Here is a 27,898-nt window from a genome sequence, read left to right on the forward strand (position 1 = left end):
ATCATAGCCTAATGACCGCGTTTGTCACCTGTGTTTCTTTACAAACCTTGGCTCACTGAAAAAGTTCAAATTTCTCATTATGTTGAAAACTGTGCTAAGAAAACCACATAGCAAATTCAAGCATTATGCAAATATTAGTCTGCCATTGCCCATCTGAAGAACTAAGCTGCATTTATTAGATAAGGTAGACAATTAAATATGATTTTAAAATCTGCTGCAGTTTTTGTAGACTTACTGTGACTTTCCATTGTTTTGTGTGTAATTAAAGAGTAACACAATTTTGCATAACCTAAATAGAGTTTTTGTTAATGTATTACTAATAAGCGAAATATTAAACAAATTCCATTTTGAAACTTGTTGACATTTGAGCAGCAAAACAGATTTTAATCTTTGCTTATCTCGATCCATTTCCAAATGGAGAGGCTAACACTTGGCAGTTGAACAACTTAACACAGTGTTCTTCCATTCTAACCTTAGTATTGTTGGGCATGTTTTTAGCACTGGGTAAACAACAACTTTTTCCAGAATGTTTTGAATGAACAGGCTTGTTTGGTTCTGCACAGAATGTTTTTTGAGGTTAGGGCCTTCCGCCAAGCCAAACCTTTGAAAAGAGATCGAGAGCAAATGGATGTAGATATACAAAAAAATAAGTGAAATATATTCAAATTAGCCATGGTTCAACAGAAATAACTGTAGGATCCAAGTTGTACAGTACCTTACCTAAACCACTTTTTTTATTTATAAACACATCAGAAATCAATCCCAAAATTCCTTTACAGTTCCACAAAGAAACTGTTCGCGAGGCATTTTGAATTTCTTAGAAGAGCAGTAAGTTGGGTTAATTAGCATTGCAAGTGTGACTATAGCCATGTATAAAAACAATATTTAATGAGATTAACTTGCTGTATTTCATCACTTTAGCGTGACATTTTTTATTATTTGCATTTTAAGAGCAAAACAACCCTTGTTAATTTTGTTGGATCTTACATGCCTCCTGTTGTATTAACTCCCCATTAGGAGGGTGTAGTGTTAACACCTTTAGGGCTCCAATAAAGATCCAAGGCGACTTGTAATGAAGGGGCCTGCAGAAGAGGTATATTAATGAAACATTAAAGTCTTTATTTAATATGGGGTTTTAAGGTTGTTGTTAGATATTTACCCCTTACAGAGTATACAAATCCAGAATGAAAAAGACACACAGAACTTACCTTTTATCACTCTCAAGTGAGTAGTCTTGAGTTATGAATAACTTGACTCAATGTTAAAAAAGTGCTGGCAAATGTTTAATTTAGTAGTTGTGACACCAGTACCGTTATTTATTAAATTCAGTGCGATGTCCCCAAAACAAGTATTTGTTTTTATACATTGGTCCCTTAGCTCAGTTAGAAAGCACTTAGCTTTTTTGTAGTAAGTTACAGACAACTGTGAAAAAGTTTTCAAGATGGCATTTAGCATTTAGGCAATGCATGACAAGCTGTACCTTTGCTGTATTTTTAAACTACTGATTCATTTACCTTTGCACAATGGCAGGTAAATATCTTTGGATTTGTTCTTTTCTCCTTAATTTGGCTCTGGTCTCACATCTGTCTGCGAGCATCTTCTCTTCAATCGGTCTTTCAGTAGGAAGGTTCCCTAACAGCTCAGTATCGCTATTCCATTAATCAAAGACACTTCCAGTGTCCCATTACAGAAACACAACTACTCGCCCTGTCTCTAGCAGACAGCTTACCAATTCATCTTCTGGAGAAAAAGGGTACTAGAGCCTACCTGTTCCACAGAGATGTTTAAACTACAGGAAGACCCTTTTAAAATTGTTTTTTCTAGGTCAAGCAAACACACAAAAAAAGGCAAATTACATGTCTGAAGAGCTACAGGGGGGGATATTTCGTTGGGGAATAATACACTGAAGTGTTTGGTAAATTGTTTGCTTATTTAAATGTGGTTGTAGTTAGCCGCTGTAATGAAAGCTTCCACAGCCTTTGTCATGTTCCATGAATTAAAGTTTACCTAGAACAAGGAAGGACGTCCTTTAATAGTTGGCTATCTTATAAAAATTGATAGGACACCAATTTAAAATGTCCCTGGATTGCTTTTCTACTGAAGTATCTTGCGTTTAAAAAAACTGCAAACTTTGTGTAAGCTTCTTATTTGTTTGATATTTATTATTAGAGGTAAGATAAACCCATGCGGAATGCATCGGTTATCATGAAGTACCTGCGGGTAGCCAGTTTCAGCAACAAAATATCTGGCTGTGCTAAGTAATAAGAAGGCAGCCATTTAAAATGTGTGTGCAATGTAGTTTTTAAAAGAAGCCCGTTCTTAACTTTTATAAGAGAAGTATTTGCTGTTCACATGGTGAAAAACAAATGATGTTCCCAAAAGACGCTGTTCACGAAATATGACAAATTTCATGTAACTGGATAAATACAGGATCAGGGTAAAGAAAAAAGTTCAAAAGTACAAGTTTAAAATGTTATGAAATGAACAAGCAGGATGTGACTGTAAATCTGAGTTAAGTGGTTAATTTACTATTTTTTAACAGTATGCTTATGGTTCCTATTAGGCTGCATCATTGGACTTGCGCTGGATTAAAAAAACAAATATATAGCCTCCTGTGCTGTTGACCTGCACTGTTTGTGAACGATGTATAAAAGCTGCTTGTTTGATTCTCGTAATTAGAAAAACATCGCCTGCAGAAACCTGATCATGCTGCACTGTATGAAAAACCGAAGGGTAAAATGAAGACATATTGAAGTCTGGGTGCGAGAGATCCATGTGCTTGCCCGTATGCTATTAATTAATCTTTTTTGTGGTGTGGCATCTGCTAAAAAACATGACACTTATTAGGGGCAGAGCTCCAAATTGAATTGGCCTCAGCAGTACTCTTCTTAGACCCCAGGTGTGTTCTCCTTTCCCACTTATTGGATCCATTGCATATATGATTGATTCAAGCTATGAACAGAACCTTACAATGGCAATGGTGCAAAAGTCTTCCAGCTGGCTGTATTATCCTTTACAGGACTAAATGAAGCATCCCCTGAGTGTGTGTGTGTGAGAGAGATAAAAGAAACAGACATACAGTAGGTCTAGCCAAAAAAAAAATAGGCTGAGCCACAAAGTATTCAGTACTTTACATTTTCTTATCTTTTTATCTATTTAACTATTAAAAATGAAGGGACTGTATCTCCTTTATCCCTGTCCATTTTTTATTGCAATAATAGGCTGATTCCTTTGAAATTATAGGCCATAAGTACAGTAACTACATTGGCTCCTCTTATCTGTGCGTAAAACCACTTTATGAAAAAAAAACTCAGACATATACATTTTGGAATTTAAATGCACTTTAAGTAAAATACAGATTTCATGCAACAAATAAAATGCCGAAAGAAATGGATGTCGAATTGCTTCCCACTCTTCATTTCTCTGTTTAATATTCTGCTCATTTGAGTAAAAAGTATATTAAACCAAGAAATGAATTGCAATTGTCCACGATTCCAAATGCATCAGATACATTTCTAGCAAAGACGCAAAATGGTGTACTTTAGGTATTCTCGTTGTTCTTCCCCCAGAAAACATACACCAAACAAAAGCTTGATCTAAAAAGTCAGTCTCTCTTTATGAACCTCATAATGTGTTGTTCAGTGTAAATTTAAATAACTTGGTGTCTTAAGTTCACAGTTTACATTCAGCACTCTTGATAAAAAGGCTTTGTTGCCCAACCACTATTGTTTTTCCTTCGGTACCTGTCTGCGCGAAAAGTATTCATGTAAAATCTCACAAAAAAACTACATTTTTCGAATCTGAACCTTTGTTTTATTTTTGAGTACGTCCCTATGTTTCTGTTAGTTGAGCATGTTTTCCATTTTCGGAATGAGTTTTTCAGCACAGTTGTGGAGGACTGCAGCATGGAATTTCTCACTTGTATTGTGTGTAGATGCAATGACAGTTAATGTGGCCATATTACGTTTTGCAGTTAAACTTGTGATATACAGTAGGTGGCTCAGTGTAACGCTGGTAACCGTATTCCCATTTCAGTTCCTCAAACTAGTGTAATATTATTTTATTTACACAGTTTAACTGGTCTAAACTAGTCTCGGGATTGTACTGATGGAGTAGGAGGGACACAATTTGTTTTCCAGCAAATTAATGGTAAACAAGAAGGACCAAATGAATTAAAACTGTTTGGCAGGATGAGCTGAGAAGCAATAGTCGTAATAGTTCCTTTATTTGGCAGCCAAAACTGATGCGTAGTACCTGGATTGTGAACAATTCTGGGAAGGAGTTGCAGAAAACTGGATAGATAATTTAAAAAAATATAATCAATGGAAAGTTAGCAGTGAATTCAACCAAAAATCAAAAAAGTATTTGGCATTACGAAACCAAAAACACTCTACACAGAAAAAAAAAGCATAACTGTTCAGTCAAATCTGTCTGCAATTTTCCTCTGTTAAAGATATTTTTTGGCCCCTGGCAAGACATTGCCAGAATCTTGGCCTTGGTATCACGACTACAACATGATCCTTGGCATTGCCCCATTCCTCAGGGCAAAAATCTAGTGTTTTGTCTCCGTGACAGAAATGTTCCATGTCCTGTCAGTAGCGTTACCTCATGCTAAACGAGAGCATGTCTTTTTCTGCCTGTTTAAACATCAGTTGGTGTTTCTTTTTTTAAACGTACAGACTAGCATATGAACCGAAGGGCCCCAAGCCAATGCAAATAAAGAAAAAAAATACCAACAGCCCATACTCCACCGAGTAGTGGCCAGTAACTACAATCGTCAGGTGAAGAAAAAGAGAGATCTTACTAACTGCCTGTCTTTCTCATGGTAAACTTCCAGGTCCAATAATAGCACTGACAGTGAACTTTGAGAGAAACATGTTTAGAATGACTCTGCATATAGCAGTCATCCACTGTTCTATTCTAGTTATCTGGCAGGGCGTGTTTGTGCCAGTGGAGAGAGGCTGGTAATAGCCTTGTTTATATGAGACGGTGCACTACAGCCAGGCTATTTTAAACTGCTCTGTTTTGGAGGGAAGTACTGGGGGGGATGACTCTGCAGATGCTTTGCATTTGCAAGCTGAATCTAAAGCAGAACCCCATGACTAGTGGTCACAGTAACAAGTGCAAAACATCTTCTTATGCACTGGGGCACTGATAAGAGATTAATGTGATTTTGTTTTCCCCGTTTTTATTTTTATGTTGAAAATACATCAAAACCATTATTGTTCGAGCTTTTTTGTGCTTTGAGCTGTACTGTATTGAATGGGATTTTTGAGAATGTCAATGCTCTGTGCTGTAAAATGCCTATATTGTTCTTTTGAAGCAATATAGTTGACGTTTTAATATATCTTGACGTTTTATGAGCTCAAAGATTGTTTAATGCAGCCCAGCCTTTGACTATATATTTATTTATATTCTGTATTTATATACATTTATATTGCTGGTGAACAAAAAATCCATCATTTATTAAAAAACACAAGCATCTCAATACTATCTTCGAAATCTGCATGTCCCTGGTCCACTTAATGCTTTGCAGTAAAGCTGTGTGCTACTCTGTGTGTTTGAGAATGAATTCCTTCTATATTGATATATCCCCCCTAAATCTACGGCCTGCCCTTTCTTGACATGTCTTGTGCCAGAAGTTGCAAAGAAGAAATATAAAGAGTGTTCCTGAAGTATGAAGATTTCTTTCTTTTAACACTCTTTGCTGTGCAGCGGGAAAAAAAAATCCTTGATGAAACCACACCAAGGCTCAGCCAAGTTGTAAAGTTAAGCTGTATTGCTGAGCAAACTAAAAGGCATTTTTTTCACCCTACAATACTGTATGTTGAGCTGCTTGCTTGTTATGATTTTGTGATAAGGCTCTGGGTGACAGATGCCTGACTTTAAAAGACAAAACCCCTTGAAAGTTCTATTTTCTTTGCAGAAACAATTCTGTTAAGACTCTGCTACTCAATTTATTGTTTTCACTTCTCTACAGTTATTATCAAATGACATTTGTTGTGAAATAAAGTAAGTATTGCATTGCTAGTGAAGGACATCTCTCCTGTTCCTTGTTCTCGTACAAACTTCCACCAAAAATCACTGTTTCTAGTTTGTCGCATCTGAAATGTGATGAAATTATACAAGACACAGAGGAGTAGTGCAGTTTTTTTTTCCAAATAGCACTCTAAGGTAAGATACTGTATCCTTGATGTTTTGTTGCTTGGCTAAAGGTGATGAGCGTGAATAATTTATAGGATAGAAAGCACTTGTCTCTACCTTTTTATAGTGCAACCACTCATAAATGTGGTAACCTTCCTGATCTGAGGATAGAAAATCCATATGAACAGAAAAAATGGAAGCCGAATGAAAATGAATATTGTTTCTGGATCCAGAAACAGCTTGCTTTCTGATATGTACGTAGAGAGAGGAAACTGTGCCGAAGGGGATGTACAGATCACAGTGCAGTATCTTCTAACCTGTATTATAAATTCTGGTGGTTTTTTCTTATTTTTACTTTTGTGTTTTTAATAGTGGAGGGTCCAAACACTCAGACAGCAGGGATGATTTTTGCATGCTGTTGAATTTGGAAGCTCTAATGAAATTAGCTCAGCCTTTTGACATATGATTTAATATTCGTTTTAAATCAGCAGGACACTCTTAAAGGCAGAAATGTTCTGAGGCTAATGGTGGCTGATACTGTCATTTATACAGAGACCTGTAAGTCAAAGGTGCTTGGTTTGAGATTTTAAAATTGTAATATAGATTGCAGTCACATTACTGATAATTTCCAGAGTTACTGAGCTATTGATTTAAAGATGATTCCTCTCCTTCAATCTGATAATGTTTGAAACTGTGAAACCCCTAAATTTCTCACATGTACTGTATATGTAATGTTAAATATTTCACATTGCTGAAGACATTGGCTTAGCTCTCTTGAAACCTTTATGTACGTACAGTAGGTTAGGGAAGGGGTCCTATGCTTAAGTATCACAATTAGGAGTCCTGACTCAAGACATGATCCTGACAAGCTGCATGCAAGACACTAATATGCACCAATTCGGCTTGCTGACTCCAAATAAAAGAGACTTTGGGAAACATAATAAAGAGAGTGCTATGTCATTTCTCACGACAACGTAATTGGGCTATATTACACACTGCAGCTCCTGATTTTTAGTTTTGCAATGGGATTGGAAGAAATTCTGGTGACTGATAAACACTTTCAATAAAAATGAAACGTAGATTGGAATTGTGACACGAAAACTTTACAGGTTATTACAGCACTTAAAAGGAAAATACACTGTTCACTGTCTGGGCACACCTTGGCATGAGATTTAAAAAAAATAAGGAGCACCTTGGAGAGTTCTTAATAATTCTAATACTAATAATAGAAAGGTATTGTTTCTGCTTAAAAAAAGCAGAAACGATGACTCAAATAGAAAATTACTGCCGAAGAACACGGTCTAAAGCAAAGCTGTTTTAAAAGTACATTTGGATTTAGATTTTTTTTTGTGGCTGTCTGCATCTTGGCTTATCTGTATGCCTTCAGGCAAATTGAGGTGGTAATTTTTCAATATAATAAATAACAGCTACATTGCAGAATAAAGGTTAAAGCTCTTTCCTCCCTGCTACTCATATATGCTTAGCACGAGCTTGCAGCATTTGTGAGCATGTGGCTAGAATTCATATGAAATGCTTTGCTGCAGGGGGAAAGGGGCGAGTCATTGATATGTGCTGGATGACACTCTGATAAACAGCCTGCGCTGCCGCTGCGAGGAATTTCAGGAGCATTTTCTACATTTTAATTAAAAAAATTATCAGGAACAAAAGGATAGGAAAACACGGGGCTTGGACAAAATGGACAGAGATGATTTTCTCTGCATTATCTCTTTTCCTGCAGAAGCAAGCTCTGCCTCTGTGACGAAGAGGCTGAAGCAGGTGTACAGGAAAGGGATGGGGGGAAAAAGGCATGTGTCTGTCGGCACACTGTATCTATCTCACTTTCTTAATTCCTAATACGTGCCTGTGCTTTAATAAAATGCTCTGTTTGTGATGCTGCCTCGTCCTTAACCCCTTGTCTCACTGTCAGTGTGGATGGCGAATTTGTAATAGGCATGATAAGAGTGTGTCCATTAAATGGGTTTTTATGAATGCCAGTTGATGGGTTGCAGCACACAGTGCCTGAAAGATGGGAAATCCATTTTGTGTGCCTTTTTTTGTCTCCATTTTTATTTCTGTTTGTGCTATCTGATTTACTGTTCTTAAGCCCTCTGGCTTTTAGCGGACAGGAACCTGCTCTTTAAGAGATTCCACATTGCTCTGTGAAGGTAATATAAAAACAAACATTTGGCACTTTTCAGTTAAGAGGGGATGTTTGACGACTGTAAATAAAAAAAGGGTGGATTTTGTTTAGAGTAGCCTTTCTTCCTTGGTCTTTCAGAAACTGAGGACTGTGGAATTTTTGGAATCCCTGGTGAGTTTTAGGTTGAGAGAGGGACACTGGCTTGGAAGACCTCATTTAATAAAATCTAATCCACTGTAGGTTCACTAACTCCGCTGACACTGCTTTAAGACCTGCACGAAGATTCAATTGATCAGATAAAACAGCATAGAACAGCAATCAGGAATAATCATTCACAATCAAGCATATAACTGAAAAAATAAGAGGGAGCACAGAGGGTAGCTCTTGTAGTCAGAACTGTGAAATGCCAAATTATGAAATAGTGTGAGAACTGTAAATCTAATAAATAAATATGCTTTCCTGATCCCACCACACAAAGCATTTTAGAGGTTCCAAAAATTAAACATGATATTGAATGTCTTGAATTGATTGTTAGTGCAATTGACCACGTCTGTATCAAGAGTCTAGGTGCATTACTAAGCAGTTGTAGACTAAATTTACAACATAGGTGTTTATTATAAGTATCTTCTAAGGAGCTTGCCGTTATTGAAAAGGAAAGTGATTTCTGAGTTTATTCAACGTGATTTAAAGGGAATTCTGCTTCAGTGAAACAGAAATGAAATGAATGTGTTTTTTTACTTCACTGGAAAACTATTTCATGAATTTAAAACACTTTGCACATTTCTAGAAATCTAGTGTCCATTAGCCAAATAAACTAGAAAACCATAAGTATGAATGCAATTTTGAATCATGACTGAAATATTTATGCTGGGCTTCAGAATAGATAGAGAGATGGATTGTTTTCCTTGCCTCTGATCTCTTCCCTGTTGTTGGGTATTTTTGACAAATACCTTAATCTAACTATGCACATGGGACATGATGATTTGAAAGCACTGTTTGGAACCTACCAAAGGCAAATTAATGGGGCATGCACCACAGTGCTTTTCAGTAGTTTAATTCCCAAGCACATTCAACTTGCTATCTTCAAGTAGATTTTATTTTATGTAAATGGTGGTAATGTGTACATACCTCCTTGTTCCTGTCTTAATTGGAGATCAGCTACACCTTTGCATTTCACTGTTTTTTTTAATGGATGTTTCAGCAGGTCTGTTAAGGACAGGAAAATGACTTAAACCATACTTTCACACTCGGAGAGAGAGTGTCTTATTTTAGGAAAAAGGGGTGAATTTGTTGATGTCATGCGCATGATCGCCTTAAATTGCAGCAGTTAGACATGATTTGACAAATGAAGGATAGAAATTTGTCTTGATTTGTTTTAAAGTGAGAAAAAGAGGACTCAACTCCAGTTTGACTATAGAGAAGGTTTTATACAGTAGTGTGAAAAAGATAAAAACAAATAGTCTTGCATATTTTTTCGTCCTAATTTCTGGCATTCTGTCATTATGCAGTACTGCTGATGTATTTTTTAATAAAAATATGTTGTGAACACTGTGATGGACTGGCGTCCTGTCTAGGGTGTTTTCTACCTTGCACCTATTGCTTGCTGGGATAGGCTTTGGCTAACCTGCGACCCTGTATTGGATAAAGGTATTAGAAAATGTATGGATGTTGCAAAAATACTTTAAATCACTTCAATCAAGCAACAGCTTTCGTTAGGTGTTTATTTGTTAAATGTGTTGGATGTTTATTAAAAATGCACTAATCACAGATAATGCATAATTTCGGTGATATCAACAACAGATACTCTCCAATTGAAAATATTACCTTGTCTCTGGTAGTAAATCTGACTCCTTTTTTGTTACATGATTTGCTCATGTGTAAAATTTAATCTTTTGATGAATACACTTGAAAGACAAGTGAGTTAGACTTTTGTTAATAAGGTTCTATACGACTTTTCAAAGCTCTTTAAAAGTGCTGTTCATTAAAAAATCGAAATTCAGCGGTTCTGAAAAAATACTGCAATTACATATCTATTTTCTTAGAAACAAATTACTAGGTTTTTAGTTTTGGCAAAGGACATGAAAAAGTTTGGGTGTCTTGATGAAAACATGTACATAGCCTGTAATGACAGGGAAACTCCTCCAATATGATGTATTGCAGAAGGTCCTGTCTGAAGTTAAAAAGTTCAGATTTATATGGCCCTAGCTGTAACAGCTCAATAACGCAGGCCTGTAATCTACTCTCATTTCAAACAGAGGCCTGATTTACGAGGCACTGCGCCACTCCAGCTCTGAAATGAGGTGTTCAACATATGCTTTGTTGACATAAATTTGAAATTTATTGCTGTTGTCAAAACTGACTGTTGGACAAAGTCGCTTATTAACTGAGTAAATGGCTCGAGAGAGTTTTATGTCAGCTTCCTTAATGACTACAGTCAGTCTGCTTAAAGTGAGTAGCCTATCTACTGTTTCAGCAGCAAAGCAAGCTGGCGAAAGAAGTGAAAAAAATAGGGGCTGCCACAGTTCACACAAATGAGAGTCTTATTTGCAATTACATCTGGGAGAGGTCACCGCTATTTGGTCAGAAAATATTCCCAGTAATGATTACTTGGCTGTATCGGTTTTCCTCCCAGGTTGTCCAACTCTTTATCCAGTGAAATAGGCCTGTCACTAGCATACTAAAAAATCTAAAAGCCACACTCAGAGCAGAGATCAACGATATAAGTTCTGTGCTGAGTAGATTCACCTCAACTAGATTACTTTGAAAATATTGCCTGTTTGTGTTTTGTACAGTATGTATATACAAGCGGAAAGATTTACACTTTTGAAAAAGTGCGGTCATGTTTTGTATCGCACTAAAATGTTTTTTACTATTGTAATTAATATGAATGGTATTGTTTTTTATTACAAAGTACTTCTGGAGCATGGATATGTTAATTGATTTTCAATTACTGAAAGAAACCAAATACTTTTTTTAGCAGTCACTTTTGTTTTTTGTAGTAAGGCTCTACAGCATTGCGTTACAGTGAAGTTAAATATTGTGGCCTATTATTATTATTCACTGGTTTCTAAGAAGTGTTTTACTGTAATGGCGATGACACAGATGTCAAAATATTTTTAATGGAGGCTTCTGTTATGTATTTCCTTAATCCGGTATGACTGGGTTACATTACAGAAGTAAACAAATTCTCTGGCAGAATGAAATGTTCCTTATAACTTACACAATACCGACATTCGAGTTTTCCTCATTACCGACTGTGACTAAATGTTTGAAGTTATAAAGGGGCTTTCAGTTTCGTAAATATTTGTCAGCTTTTCAACTCAAACCTTCTAGGTCCAGATGTTGATCAGGGATCTCATAGTGCTGTAAACTTTGTTTGGAAATGACTTCTGAGGAGGCAAGCTGAGACTGGGCTGATGTGTTGTCATTTTGACCTCATGCTGTATGAGGATTTAAAAGGTTCCCTTTATACCATTGTCTTTCCTTTTTCTTTCTTTGTTTTTTTTAATTTTTAAATATATACTGCCTTTTGGCATGTTGCTTTTTGCACTCTGAAAACTTACCAGCAGTATGTGCTGTTCTTGAAATTATTGTTGAAGTTTCTGTTTCTCTGGAAAATGAAAAGAGCTTTGCTTTGCCGTTTGTTGCATATTGTAACAGTCATTGTCCCAGAGGTGTGTATTCCTCTGCCAGTCTCCAGCTTGGCTGTTGGTGTCCTTTTGAAGTGGCTTTTATTTAGTGTGGCGTTTACGGGGTCATTCTAATGACTTACAGCTTGCCAAAGGGCTCCACTTCTTCAGTCTTCATCTTGTTTGTTCTCTGCAAATCCCAGCAAGAAAACCCGCCAGTAATATTATTAGGTATGCCGAAGCCAAGCCTGTGAGATGTAGTTTTTTTCTCCATTTTAATACCAACACAGTATCATTTTCTATTATCTTTATGATTATCACTTTCACGTTTGGGATGTCCAACCTCCTGTGTGTAATGTGTTCCTTGGTTGACATGCCAACACTCTAGTTGAAATGGTCTTTTGACAAGAGAAAAACTCTTTTGAATGTCTATTCAAAATTGTACTCATAAGACTATTGTCATGCTTTTTAAAATTATTTTTTTTTAGTAGCAGATTTTCACATTATACAGCAAATAAATATGTCTGTGTATGTACTGGGATATAAAACCATGCATCTTAACAAGAAACTACTTCTCTTAAGACATTTAAACACTTGGAACAATGGGCTAAAAAAGTTTTCAAGGAAAAGTACAAAATTCTGTAAGCCAGCTAATAAAAGGAAATTTAGTTTACAGCTTTAAACAAATTACTAGCATTTCTTGTTTGCCATTGCATTGCTTGATAAGCTCCAGCAAAGCAAAGAAACCCATAAAATAATAAAAAGGGTTTACCTGCTGAGATTTAATGTTAGACGGGTCTTTATGGTGGTCAGTAGGTTAGGATTATCACAAACATGGTTTTAACTCTTAATCAGTGTGTTGTCTGAAGTCCTCTGTATGAGTTGTTGCAATACATTGTAGTAATTCATTCACAGGCTGCTTATCTGTCCCTTGAAGACTTGGTGATAATTTGGAGTATAAAAGTAAGCACTAGACACTGCAAGAATAAAGTAAAGCAGTTCTGTGATGGTTTTACCACCATCAACCAGGGCATGAGAACTAGATGCACTCTTTTTAAAAGGTGAAAAGCTTAAGGCTTTCATGTGTACCACTTTGTGTGGGATTAGATAGTTCTGAGGTTTAGCCAGAACGCACTATATAGACTGTCAACTTATACCAGTGAAATGCAAAAGAGGTTACAGTTGAAACAACCTGGATTTTTCATTTGCCAATATTAATCGTAGAACCACAGCTATTTTACTTCATAAAATTGTATAAAGCAGCTATGGTAAGGAGAAAATGCCAGTTGTAGTAAAGATGGAAATGGAAGTCAAAGAAAATGACTTTTGCTTATTTATTTGGCTGATGCTTTTATTCAAAGAGACTTAAATTTCTAACCATTTTTGAAGATGTATATTGTACTAGATTGCACATCTCATTGTGTGAATATTGCAATTGCCACATGCCAGTTTTGTGGTGGTGAAAGACCAACAGGAGCTCAACCAGTGTCCAATATTATGTATGTCTGTAGTGAGGAGGTAAAATTGAACCATGTTTCCTCAATCAGCCTTGGAAACTGGGCGAGAATGGTAGAGATCAGTGCCCTCATTCATGCCATGTGACTGAGTTCAGTGGATCAGTAGACTTGGGTAATTGGGTTTGACGGCAAAGGCCATAGACTGATCATCACACTTCTCTTTGGCGAAAATTAGGAGTCTGTGTGTTAAAGTATATAAGGTTAGATTCAGCACAGGACAGAAAGAGCAGTCTCATCTTGGAGGGTGTTTTGTTAAATAACTGAGCTGAAAACCCACTGGTTCTGTTGGTACAATACGTTTATTACATTTTAAAAGGAAAGCTATTAAATCATTCATCTTATCATTTTAAAACAGTAACTCGTATTTCCGTTGCTAGTTTTTGTTACTCAGGTCAAAACCTGCTGCTTTACAATGGTTGAATGAGACTGTAGGCTTGCTAAACTTCCATCATGTAAACACTCTGATCACAGCTGGAAACTGTCTTTATTAAGTATTTCTATGTTTCTGCTGTCTGTTTATTTAATCGGACAAATAGTTAACTTCCCAAAGGATAAAAATAAATAAACATGTAATTTGTCCTGACAACTAATGCATACACAAACATATACATTAACATGTACTTAACCTCTAAAGAAAAAAGTTTGACAGTCATGTAATGAATCCCTTTTTGCGTATTAGCTGACCTGTAAAAAAAACATACTGCAGTCATAAATAAGACATCATTATTTTAAAAGTTACGGTAGCATATCAATTCAGACATCATCAGTTAAGCATGGCATTTGGCTGATTAAAAGTTTTGAGGGATTGGTGTGTTCTAATGATTTACTTTGTATTAACTTTGATTGAAACAGTATTGACTTCTTCAGAGAAATTTCAAAAAGCATAGTTACTGTACACGTGCAGATTTTGAAAAAGTACATTCTTATCTCCTAACACCCCTGTGACATTTATACTGTATTTTGATTTTAATCATGTCAGCAAGAGAACATTCACCTTACTAAGTGAAATATTTTGACATTTTCAGTTCTGTTTTGACAAAAAGATTAAAAATAACCATTTGCAAATTGTTAGGTGACATTTCAAATGTGTAATTGTTGTATGTTGGCACTTAAGATATTACTGTCCTGTGTACTTGCCCCTCATTGTAAATTATTAGAGCCCATTCACTGGATGTTTGGACAGATTTGTAACCCTCGGACAGAGTCATAGTAAATGATGACTAGCAGGTCATATGTAAAGCAACAAAGGTTTCTGTTTCTGGATACTGAAAGTTGATGCAGAGCAAAAGTAGAGTGCAGGTCTCAGGATTGCCTTTCGCCCTTGGGACATAAACCTTTTGGGTATGTAACCAGTGTAAACAGGACTAGAGTGAGTTATGAAATCTTGTGATTTTCAGCTAGTGGAATCAAGAACAACTTCTTTGTGACGAAATCGACAGAGCTCTGGTGAAATACCAAAGGTATCTAATCTGGTGGTGTCAATGCAACTTTTACATTCTATTTTTTTCTGTGTGAATTGTTATTGAGTATATTGAATCCAGCTCTTCATATGTAGTAATGCTGGTGTGCTTTTTCTTAAAATTGTATGTTTTTGAAGTTATTGGGATACACACCATTATGCCAGAACAACTTATTTTAACTGCATGCATTGTTGCATATTTTGATAATTTTGAAACTTTTTCAAGGGTTTTTGTTATGGGGATGCATTTGTATTATTATTCCAAACCACATCTTAATAATAATTATTATAAAACCTCTAGGAGTTACACATTTATGAGACTAAAAGGTCTAGCAAGGTCTAGCTTGGCGGACATTAACATCTCTATATTATTCTTAAACGTCCAATGAAATTGAGCAAAATTCAGATCTAAACTGGATAAACTGTACTTTGTTGTTTGGCATAGGATGACACCAACTTCTTAACACTTGAAGACAGTGGATAAAGTAGAATTACTGTTGATATCGCCAAATGGTAACATATGTGCACTCAACATGAAGGTTCCATGGCAAAACTTTCTGGAACAGAGCTCACAGTGCAGATTTAACTTTATTTATTAGAGCATGCTGAAACCATTGAAAGGAATTGGAAGAGATTGGAAGCAAACCTAGCTAAACTTTTCCCTCGCAAGCAGCTTAGGACTGCAGATATTTCAGCAGTGACCTGTGGTTCCAAAATAGAGATCTAACACCCCAAGAATGGATGTCTTGGGCTAAATGAAGATCACTACAAATGTCCAGCAAAGCAGTGTCAGTATCACAACTGAACAAAAACAAAATTAATTTTTCAGTTTGAGAAGAGCACAACAATTGCCCAGTTTTCTACATATCTGATAGAGACTAGTGCACATACATTTGTCTGAAAGTCACTTAACACTTGTGTGATTTACTGTTACTTGCTAATTACGAACTGTTGAGAACAGCCTGTTGCCAAGTATTCTGATGGAAAAAATAATTATGTTTTTATTTTATTTGTGTAATAGTTTTGGTTTACTTTGTGTGGCACTGAGGAAGTTAGCATCTGTTTCAAAGTACTGGCATTGAAAGGCCTGCATAGAGTTGTAGAGTCCAATATTGTGGAGTCCACGATACTGAATGTCTTCCATTGTTTCTTTTCATTTCTTCCAGGAACCTGCACAGCGGAATGAAAATCTATGGCTGTGAGCTCTGTGGAAAGCGTTTCCTCGATAGTTTACGGCTTAGGATGCATTTGCTGTCTCACTCAGGTAACGGGAAGAGTCACTCTGGGTTATGGCTATGGTGATGTTGCTCGGTCCGCCATTGTTTTTGGCTGTTAAGGTCTTAAATATAGAGTAAAAATGTTTCACATTTTCTGCCTCCATGTGCTTGAGATAAAATGTTTCTATATTGCAAATCCTAGGTCCTATCCAAATCCTGTGCTGTGAATTCTGAACATACTCTCTGAGACCAGTGTGCTGTAAATGCTTCATTCTGGATTCAATGCAATTGCATGCAGGTTATAAAGTTAAGGATTAGCTGTCAAAGGCTTTAGAGCACCCTTTCAGCCATTAGAAGTAATGTGAAGGAATGGTTGCAAAGAGGAAATGCCTCAAGACTTAAGTTACAGATTTGACTTGGATTGTGCATTCTGATATAGTGTACTTGGTGGTTCCATTCTGCAATCTGATTTCATCAGGTTTTGGAAGTTTAAGCTAGGCTTGACCTAGTCAGTACTGTGATAGGAGACCTCCAAGGAAAAACAAAGGCAATGCTATAATGGTGCTGGTGGACCAGTAGGTGGCACTCTTTCCTCTTGTCTATTTTCAAGTCTAATTTCCCAGTATGGACAGCATTGTCCTTCAGATGTGACATTTAACCAAGTTCTTGATTACTTGATGATTACAGAACCTCTGGCACTGTTCTTGAGAGTAGGCCGTTGTTCTGGCTTAATTCCTCTCTGGGCTTCCACAACCTGCCCATTTTAGAGTTCCCCCTTAATTTAATTGCTGAAGCAATTTATCACTTCAGCACCTGATCCTGCTGTGTAGTTGGTCTGCAGGCACATAATGGCTGCCATTCGTTATTCAGGTGAGTGCAGCACTCCAGTGGTGGGTGAAGTGGTTCTCTTATGTATACAATATGAAGAAAGTAGGGAGCCTTTAGGATGAAAAGTGCAGTATGAAAATAAAAAATCATTCATGAATATTTTTATTCAATTAATGCTAGTGTATTTTTTTCTACAATACAGTGAGTGATATGAGTCATTGTGTGCATTTGAGACTTGTAGCAAATTCAGCTTGCATTACTCATAAGCACTACAAGATTTATGTGTTATTTAGGGGTATAACATTCTTAGCTGTTATTGTAATGATTGTGGTGGAGTGATTAAAAGTGTTTCAAACTGTGCTGTTGAATATATGTTTGTAAGATGCAAGGTTTTCAAATCAAAGCTTATTTGAAGTCGTTTGTTTTACGACAGTTTGAGTTTAGAGACGTTTTTGTCCTGACTGTTTTGAGCTTTTGATACATGCAGTTTCTGTAGTAGTCTAAGCAAATATAAAACTGCCAAGGTAAACATGCACCACAAAACGTCAATTGCAGCTAAGCCAACATAAAACAATATACACAAATAAATCAATCTCACGTCCTTTTAGGACATTTACCTTTATTAACAGGCTAAAAAAAATCTTTGTTAACTGATGTTTGAAGTATTAGGGTTGCTTTGCTCACCTTAAGGAACTGCCAGACCCGACAGTATATTCCGGATGTCCACCATGATGGGCCTCTGCCCTTTCAAGGTCATTGTGGTCTTCAGGAAAGAAGAGACATGTTTATTGACATTTATCGAAGGCCTCGGTCAAGCGAGGCCGCTGGGGCTGTGAGGGGACTTTTTTTTGTGCTCAACTAAGACCTGCCAAGAGGATTCTTCACGCAATCAAAGCCAGACCAAGGAATGAGTCACCATGCAGTAAGGAAACCCAACGGGCCAGTGCGTCTTCAGCGTGAGGAAAATGAGACAAGGCCTCGGCAGACTTTCATACAGCTCCCTTAGCATTCTGGTCTTTTGAAATCGATCAGACATAGGTACTGTAGATCAGGAGCCTGACCTGTCTTCATTTAGCTTCTCATCACTCTTTGCAGCCTCAGACAGGTTTGAGGTCAGTCGTGCTCTGGATCTTCTTTGCCATTTTTCATCTTCAGCGTTAGCAGCTGTTTGTTTGAAGAGCGTTTCTTGCGGGGACAGCAATGGTGGGTTGCTCATCAAGATGAAGCGATTTGCACTTATTCAGTTTCAAACCCCATATAAGGTTTGTTCTGTGTTTATTTCTTGTATAGTGTTGGTTGGTTTACACTTTGTTGGTGGCTTAGCTGTGAATAACAGATCAGGATTTGGTGGTATTATCTCGTTTTTAGGATCTGTACTTAATGTAACCATGAAGGATCATTTCCCTCTTCATAGGGGGTACTTGTCGAAGACCTGTGGTTGTTCATTTTGAAAGATTAGCCGACAAAAATTGCTTTGCTTTCAATTTTCTAAATTACTAGATGCACCTTGACTTGTAGTGCTTTATCAAAGGGCTGTGCATAAGAATGCATTTTTCGCAAGTATCAGAAGTATCCAGTTCAGATGATGTAATATATAGAGTTTTACATCTAGCAGCTAGCATACAAATCAGACAGGGAAGTGGTTGATCGTGCTCAACGTTCCAAAGAGGTGCGTTATGAGATCTGACTGTTTCAGGTCCAGCTCTGCACACTGAAGAGCAGAGCAGAAATTGACGTTATCGTTCTCTCTTCACTTTGGCGATATTGCACACTTTCCTTTGTTTCCCCCCTCCGTTCTGTGCTGCTGATATGTTTGATTCTAATCACAGTTTGTAGTTCCAGCAGCATGTTTGCGACTGAGGTACCTCTCCACCTCGCCGCTGAAGAAAGAAAGGCAGAAGGCGAGAGAAGAATGCACTTTGGTATGCAGTGTGTATTGCGGTGTACCATTTCAGTGCTCCTCTCCTCCGCCCCCCCCCCCCCCCCCCCTGCTTCTGCCGGCAGTCACTGTGTTTATTTTATTGTGGAATTGGCAGCTGGCCAGTCTGGGCTGACTGCCAGTGCTATGGGTACAGTATGTACAGTGAGTCTTGCGCCAGTTTTTTTTGCATTGTCTGGGGGTAGAGGTTTTCGTAGCGGGCGGGGGGGGGCCCGTTCACAGGAAGGTGGAGTTAGTACGTGTCTGCTGGTGTAAACAAAAGCATGAAAAAGGGAGCGGATTACCGTTCGGGGTTTGAGTAGACGTTTTCTTTTTCTCCTCGGCTTTGTGAAGAGTGTTGCAGCTGGCAAGCTCAACAGTATAGTAGGTTGATTTCCTTTGGCAATGTACCAGACTGGACTGACTCAGCCCAGGTCTGAATTCTTATTACAGGTAAATCCTCCTGTTGGCTGTAAGGACCCATCAACATAAATTAAGACACACAGCCACCGTGTCGCAATAGTCACACCTGGGTCCTGTGTAGTGACACAACCCAAACTAGTTTCGAAATTCTACAGACAATGCTCATAAATACTGTTTAATGTATTTTATGAACTGTTAAATGTGGATTCACTACTATGGCAAGAAGACAAATGACAAATGAAAGCCAATCGTGAATTGTTTTTCGAAACTAACCAGTTTTTCTGTCATTATAAAACCTTGAGGACAGCTTGGAAAGTGAAAAGTTACTAGAGTACTAGAGGTCTTCTCCTAACAGTTTACCACTCACAATCATATTTTAGTTTCACAGCATAGATGAATGTTTCTAAGGAAATAATCATTTGAAAAGAAGTGAACATACAATGGAGGTTCTCCAGAAACCATCAACTTACTTGAAAAGGCATTTATTTTGCCATGCCAATGCCCTGTATAAACACAAGGCAGCATACAAATCTCAGTTATACTGAGTTACACCGAGTTTGTTTAGTTTTCCGATAATAAACCTGTGGTGAACCAGAAAAGGACAGAATTTTGCCAGTATATTATTCCTAAAACTCAAATAGTGCTATCATATTTTGTCCTCTTAATATTGCTTCCAGAACTCTTTATGAATATCAGAGGGTTGTGCAATGACTACATTTCACAAGAGCTGCTGGTCATTAAAGTAACGTTTTACAGTGAAAACCAGTGCTGCTTCCAGGTGAGAAACATCTCAATTTGGACAGCAAACAAAACATCCGACCAGTCGTTCTTATGTCCCCCCCCGTCACCCATGGAAAAGGCCTGCCCATGGTGTATTGTGCATCGCTTAAGGCAAACAGCGTGGCACAGAAGCCCCCAGTTAAGAATGCTTTCATTAAACATTCTGAGTCAGAGTTCTATCCTGTATGATTAAGTCTGTGAACTGTTTTCAGGAGTAGCAAGGAAATAGACCTTTCTTGGATTCACGAGCTCAGTGGTGAAAGCGCACCTCTGAAGTTGACTGAATCATGTCGTTAAATTTGGGATGTTCCACGCAGGGAGATAGCGGGCAGCACTTTAATCTTCAATATTTAAATGATGGCTTTAAAAACAAATGCTCATGCTTTGAACTGCAAGTTGATCAGCACAGAAATATTTCTCTGTTACCACCATCTTAAATATCAGTTAGTGCTTCTGATCTTCTGATCACTTTTTTTTTAGTACTGTTTTGTTCCATGAAACAGTGTATCTGTAGATGTAGATATAGTTTTTGTAGCTTTGGTGATGTTGCAGACTTTGACAGGTCTCTGTGGGAAAGAGAATTGCCGTGAGCTGTTTCCAGTACTGTGAAAAAGCTCCAAGTTGCACTTTTGTTAGTGATGAAGGGAATGAGTTGTGCAATAAACCAGGCTTACAGTACAAAGACCCTTTGACTCTTTAAGTCAAGTTACATGTAGGCAATAAAATGTTGCTTGTTTCTATGTCAGGAAGGAGTTGTGGATGCCTAATTATGTGTAGCTGACTTTTTAAGGAGTTGTACTTGTATTTGATCCATTTTTTTTCTACACCATCATGCAGTCCTGTAGTCTAGGGAACATCTTACGCATCTATCCCCTGTGCTGTAACTTTAAAAGTACAAACAGTCCTGCCTTTGATCTCGTGCAGCGTTGCTCATTGGTACAAGAACAAAGTCAAAGTACAGCATTCAGATATTGTGTAAGTAAATCGACTTGAATGAATTTCAATCTAAAGTGCTTTCCAAAGTACTCAGCTGTGTACAAGTCTTTTAAGACCCGATTACCCTTATTAGGCCGCAGTTCAGATGTTAACATTTTTTGTCGCAGGGCCCGAGCTGATTTAAAAAAAAAAAAGTTTACCCATGACTTATTCCAATTTCAGAAACGCCGGCTGCTGTAACTATAGATGGTAAAAGTGCATGTACAGTATATGGTGGGTTGTACTGTACCGCTGTGGAAAGTGGGAAACATTTAAAAGCAAGGAGCTTAATCCTCTCACTTGTTATCCATCTCTTTAGTTGCGCGCTGTGTTCTTACAGCTTGGCGATCGTCCAGCTCTTCCCTTAGAGTGATGACATCATCGGCTGCCGGCAGGTCTGGATGTTCTGCCAGCATTCCAGAGCGTTTATGATCGCTCGCAGATGTGCGTCCAGGAACATACTGTACCCAAACCAGAAATTAATGAAACTTGACTGCTTTCCAAGCCGCATATTCTGAAATAGCGAGCAAAAGAGAGGCAGAGAGCGAAAAAGGAGGAGGACGGGAACTGGGGAGAGAGAGCGTGTGGATGGAGGGCTCTAAATGAAACCAGAACGGCACTGAAAAAGAAAAACATTTCTGCAGTGCCATTTATAAATTTTACACCAGCTGATGAAAAATGCATCTCTTCCCTCAGACCTCCCCCCCCCCCCCCTCGTCTTCTTTCCTCCCTCAAGAGCATTAGCCGAGGATGATGGACAGAGGATATAAATCGGCCCTGAGCTTCTGTTTGGCGGCATGCCCTAACTTCTCTCCTCTGACTTAAACCCATAATACTTTCTCTGACCTGTTGATGTACATTAAGCTCTTGTTTAAAACAACATTTAAAATTATGCCAGGCATAAATCTTCTCATTAATAAGGTGCAGAAGGGATGATTAGGCCATTGGAAATGGCTTTGTAATTGACCAGTGCATTTTCTTGTCATCAAACGGCTATCACTTTTTTCACTCCTCTGTGAGGGTTACGGTATGCTAATTCTGGAATGAGAGTCGACTTGTTAAAGTGGCTTTAATGTTTTAATAACATCACTCTGGCACATCTTTCAAAGATCTGTGGAAATCCAGACAATATGGTGGTATTAATTGATGCTTAACTGTATCTGGGTATAAGATCCATTTTCTGAATCAAGCTGATAATTTAATGGCACATTTTACGTCCTTTTGATGACCCTATTTGCTAGATATGAATCATACTCTCAAACATTTCCATTAAAGACAGAAGCACATGATTAATAGCTGGCATAGTAGTTGCGCTTTTAATTTTTGGAACAATAAGTTTGAAATAACTGGACATGAACCAAGAAATTTTGAGCAGCACCTGACTTGTGAGCCACCATTACTCGTGGGAGCTCAGACTGCAGTCAAGATTGTATTTGGCAGCCGAATGTCATCATTCCTTCAGAAATAAGGAATGCATCTCCTGAAACTAGGACAACCGAGGGTCCGAATTCTTTTGGCTTTGATGCATAATATTTGGACTGGAAAAATGATCAAGTGCTACTCTTGATAAACTAAAGTTACTCAATCTTGGCAATTAGAGTGGAAATTTAAAGTGAAAATAAAAAACATCCAGTGTTCTTTCAATTTAAGAGCTGTGAACTGCAGCCAGTAACCTTCCAGGTTATGGCAAGAGTTACAGTTTTTGCCAGTCAATAAGAGTTTGACTGGGGAAAAAAAGGTGCACTGTACTTCATTGATTGCAGTAGTTCATTGATCGCAGCATGTGCATTGCTAAGCTAAATGTTTTTTGTGTAAAGTTATAGGTTAGACATGGCATATACATGAATACATCTTCCAATTATCATCAGATTTTTGACATTCAATTATCTGTGTGGAAAAAAAATGTGTTGACAAAACGTACTCATTGCCTTTGTGATTTTTCAGCCTGGCCGCCATCACGAGTTGTAAGTCACGATTGTTAATGAAGATTTCGTGCCATCGCAGCCACTGCAGCATTTCCTTGCAAAGAATTTGAAATCTTGATTTTACGTTGTGTTGGTATGATCTGCATGTACCGTCAGCAGTTTCAGATCATTTTGGTGGATTATTGCAAAAATGGCATTTTGAAACATTTCACATGAGATATGAGGTTGACAGCTGCATGCAACGTACATTAAGTTCAATTTTCTTAAAAATGCCCATGCTTTCAACAATCTTGTATTTAGATTGCTTTTTTTAGTGCAGAATAATCTCTGCACTAAAGTGCCTGATCTCCTTTCGTGTGGAATATTATTAGCCAAACATATCAGATAAGGAATAAGAAAGGCAGGACAGCATTTCCTTTGCAAAGGAAATGATGTGATCTGAATGTACAGAGAACTTTCGAGGATTATTGCAAAGGTGCTGTTTTGAACCATTTTCACATACAGTAGGATATACAGTGGATGGCTGTAGGCAACTCACAGCAATTTAGAAATGTGCATGCTTTTCACCATGTATTTACAGTAGGTTACTTTTTTTCAGTGCAGATTTATTTATAAAGCTTCTGATCTTCTTTCGTCTGAAACATTATTAGCCAAACATATCAGATAAGAACTATAAGGAATAAGAAAAGCAAGGCAAAAAGCAACTCCTTTCCTTGTGTTTTTTTTTTCCACAAAGCTCAGATCCTGCAATGGTGACCTTGTGTATTAACCTAAGGCTTCCTTTTCTTCAGACCCTATAAACTAACAGCCACCCTCAATTATGGTTTCTCTTTGCTGATAAAGGCATAGCTGGCAGTATTTTAAAGCCGTTTACTCCCCTCCATTCACATTTGGAGCCTTTTTGAACACCTCTCCCTGTCACAGTGGAACTAAATTACAGTTTTATGACCTGGGTCTCTATAGATGTCTTAAGATGTAAGCATGAGAGTCTTGTTCCTTAAATGAAGTTAATTCACTACATTTTTCTAATTACAACATGCTTGAATGAACGAGTGTTCAAAATTTTTGGAAAAAACACCCATTCAGTATTAATTGCGCTGCATAAATATACGGAACAACCTTGTTTCTCATAAAATTGCTAGTACTTAGTTCAATATGTGTATGGAATCTACAAAATGCAGTGTGTAATTGTTGTTGACTTACACATTATGTATTTATCAACACTTTAAGCTTTTAAATTTCACATCAATGCACACATAAATAAAATCTTGTCCTGTTTAAAGTACGTTTCGTTATAGCCCTAAATCATGAAATGGAGGACACCTAAGTCAGGTTCCAGCGGATTGATTTTTAATGATTTATGATTCCTGCTTTCACTTCAGAAATAACGCATTGAGCACAGTCTGAAAGAGGGGTTATTTTGGGACACCAACCTAATTGTTTCATTTTTTTTAACATCATCTTGCTACTGTTTTCAATTAAAACAAAAAGCTAAAGCCAGCCATAATACCCTGTAAAAGATCTTGATCTTATTTCTTTGTCGTTGGGTATTGCGGCTTTAAATCCCTTTCGTTGCTAAGTAGCAAGTGCCCTGTGCTCTAATGGGCTGATTTGGTATTCAGCTCAACGCTGGATCTTATTTTTGTATGCGAGACAAAGTGTTTTGATGGAGGGTGATTGCAGCAGCGTCTGGAGGCTGTTTTGGAGTTTTATGGGCTGTACAGTACACTGTGTGCTTTCTAAAACAGAACACAGGCGATTGAATTTTGGATTTACTTCATCATTTTTCTCCTCTGAGCAGATCCTGTCAAAAGGGAGCGTTGCTGGAAGGGTGCGGATTAATTTGTTCTGCTGGAAATAAAAGCGATACATCAAAACATAACTTCCATGCAAAATAATGAAATAGCACAGAAAGCACACCTAAAGAGGAGTCCAGATTTATTTTGTTAGAAAAAAATGCAGCTTTCCTTTTCAGCAATGGTAAACATTTAAGAGGTTATATAAGGACCTGGAGAAATGTACTGTGTATCCACAATGCATTTTTTGGCACTTATGAGTTAAAGGTATTTCAGAGCTCACAGCAGGACTCCAAGATAGTTACAATATTTGTCTCATAGGTATTTAGAATTTGATAGGGATTAGAATGACAATTGATTATATCATAGTGAAGGCAGGGATCATGCCATGCATATTTGGGAAACACATTTTAAAGCCTGTTATTAGCTTGTGTGTTTACCCTGCTGAATAGAATCATAATTTAGAAAAAAAAAAAACATGCTCAATGGATTGAGCTAATTTCTTTCGAATATTTCTTAGTCTGATCCCCTGACCAAAAGGCAAGGTAAGGTGTAAAAACAAAAACAGATTGTGAACCTACTGAAAATATGCAAATATTCTCATACTTCAAACCACATCTTTCATATGGTACTTTAAGTAAACATCCCACATCACAAATTCTTAGATGTATTTGTGTCTCGGAACCTCTGCTGAAATTAAGACCTTATTGACGCAAAGCAATTCATGATACAGTTTCCTTTTTTATTTTTAATGTCAGTTTAAATGTTTCTACACAGATAGTTATATCTAGATAGATATTTATATCTATTTAACAGTTGTCAAAATGTTGAAATGCGTTGCCTGGTCCTTACAGACTGCATAAACAATCAAGATATTTTAGACTATTTTGTCAGAAAACCTGCTGAAAAGACTCCAACCCGAGCCAATTGATGCATGACTGTAAAGTAGCACTGACTACTGTGAGCCTGAAGAGTTACTGCTCTATATCATTTAGTGTATGCTTTAATTTCATAATAAAGATACTGGAGTATCAAACACAGTACAAGGACCATATTTGAGACTTTGTATTAGAAAACATAGAATAGTTTATTAATGATTCAGTCTTTATCATCCTTTTAATAAGAATTCTTATGTTTATAATTATTCCTATTTGAAATTGATGTTTGGATAATCACATAAGCCTAGACTGTTTAAAATAGCTGGACTGGAAGTATATAAATACAATTTAATATCCCAGATCATTGCAATAAAGCCTGAGTTCTTTGTCCCGGAATATTAAAATATCCCAATCAAATCTCATAACTGCTTTTCAAAAATGAATTTAAAGCAGTCCACAATTTATCAGCTTCATCACATGTGGCACATCTGTTTGTGAATTTTTCAAGGTGCTGAAGGGAACAAACAAGCATGGTATTTATCAACTTGACGAAATGCCACTGTAAAAAAACGGGTACATGTCTCCTTTTGGGTATATGGTGAGACTGGTAAAAATCGCTTGTTTTTCGGTGAATCCGATCACCTGTTAAGTTGCATGTACAGTAAGTTGCCCCCTTTTCCTGCCTCCAGGTTTTTGTTACCCTGCAAGAAATGCTTTCTTGTCCCTCTCTCCATCTGTTGTCAAGTTCAATGTAAATGTTGGCAAGATTGAGGAGGTTGTCAGCATGGAAATGCATGTCAGAATTGTTTTGATTTGGAAGAGCTGTATCTTTCTTCAGGGATCCTTTCTGTTGTGCGTTTCCTTCTGCTGAAGTGGTCTGGAAAGCAGAAGACAAATAGCAGATTGGTTTCGGTATTATAAAGGCAATGTTAAATGTTTGGGCTAGTCCTGCATTGTTAAAATGTACAGTATCATTCATTCGTTTCTTTCCTTCCCAAAACAAAACCAAAGATAACAGCTCAACCCCACCCCACACCCCAGTGAGAAACTTTTACAGAAGAGGTAAAGTTTTCTGCTGATGATTGAAAAGGCGTACTTCTGAGATAATATTTAGAAACACAGTGGGGGTTGAATATATCCTGAATCACTCTGTCTCCGTGGATTAGCCAAAAGGCCCAGTCCCGGATGTAGACTTGGTAAGTTAATGAATATATGGATGTTTAAAAGGAAAATGTGTCATAAAACTGAGGGTTTTTTCAAGAGGCTTCGTATGGGCGTTGGGTTTTCGTTTGAAATCAGAATTGGTCACCAAACCACATAGTGTAAAATAAGATAAAATTCTGTTCTTATGGGTTTTTTTTTTAAATGAGGTAATTACTGTTAATTAACCCTCATTTTGAAATGAAATTCCAGACGAAGACCCACATACCCGAAGAGTTTTGCTTTGTTTGTTGGTGCGTGTTTGTTTACACGGTGGGGGGGGAGGTCTGAAATGAAAAGCAGCTTTGAGTTTGCCGTCAGACGGCTCTGTGGTGTTTTGGCTCTGTGGTGTTTTGCGGTGGTGGAAGGGGAAAGGAAGAGGGGGCAGCAATAAAAAGCGTGGAGAGAAGGGGGGGGTGAAAGAGGCTAAATTTAAATTGTAATTGGCCGACTTCCACAGGCTTGCGGGCGTTTTAATGAGTCATAATAACTTCATTTAAAACCAGCTGAGCAGAAAATAGATTGGAGAGGAGCCCCGGGCCAGTATGGATTTGTTTCTTTGACAAGCCCACTCTTTTTTGGCGGCCAGGAAGCCACATTTACACAGGGGCCGTGCAGCTTTCCCTCAGCCCGTCGGTGGGCTGCTGAAAAGAGATCTCACCCGGAAACCTCCACTATCTCCTGACTGCCGTTTCTGTTGCTTTTCTCGAAGGTATTATTTTTAGCAAGAGTTTGGTATTGTTCTTTTAAATGCATCCAACTTGTAGTGTCAAACTGAGGTTTAAGAGAAAAGCAGACTGATGAAGTAATCAAGTAACATTTGCCACCGGCCTTCAGATTGTGCTTTTTTTGTCTTTTTGAAAGGTCCTAGCTGGGATTTTGTAGGCAAGTTGAAAGCAAACTCCGAGGACCTCAAATCTTTCTTTCCTTGTATAAACATGCACTCCTAGAAGTGTGTGGCTCTCTGTTGAAAAACAGCTACAGTATAAACCACTGTAAAATATCCCTCCCCCCCATAAAGGATATCCATTGATTTCTGAACAATATCTAAAGTTTTTGTTTTGCAATT

At 37.6% G+C, this 27,898-nt stretch overlaps 1 protein-coding gene across 4 annotated transcripts in view; it reads left to right on the forward strand.

Annotated features, from left to right (window-relative positions):
- zbtb16a (zinc finger and BTB domain containing 16a) overlaps nucleotides 1–27,898 on the forward strand; it is a 127,866-nt gene that overhangs the window by 39,895 nt on the left and 60,073 nt on the right. For all 4 annotated transcript variants that reach the window (XM_015337781.2, XM_006642264.3, XM_015337778.2 and 1 more), the window contains exon 3: nucleotides 16,056–16,153. In XM_015337781.2, the coding sequence (XP_015193267.2) occupies nucleotides 16,056–16,153 (98 nt within the window). The remainder of the gene's footprint in view (nucleotides 1–16,055; nucleotides 16,154–27,898) is intronic.

The sequence above is a fragment of the Lepisosteus oculatus genome, chromosome 23, assembly GCF_040954835.1.
Source record: "Lepisosteus oculatus isolate fLepOcu1 chromosome 23, fLepOcu1.hap2, whole genome shotgun sequence".
NCBI lineage: Eukaryota > Metazoa > Chordata > Actinopteri > Semionotiformes > Lepisosteidae > Lepisosteus > Lepisosteus oculatus.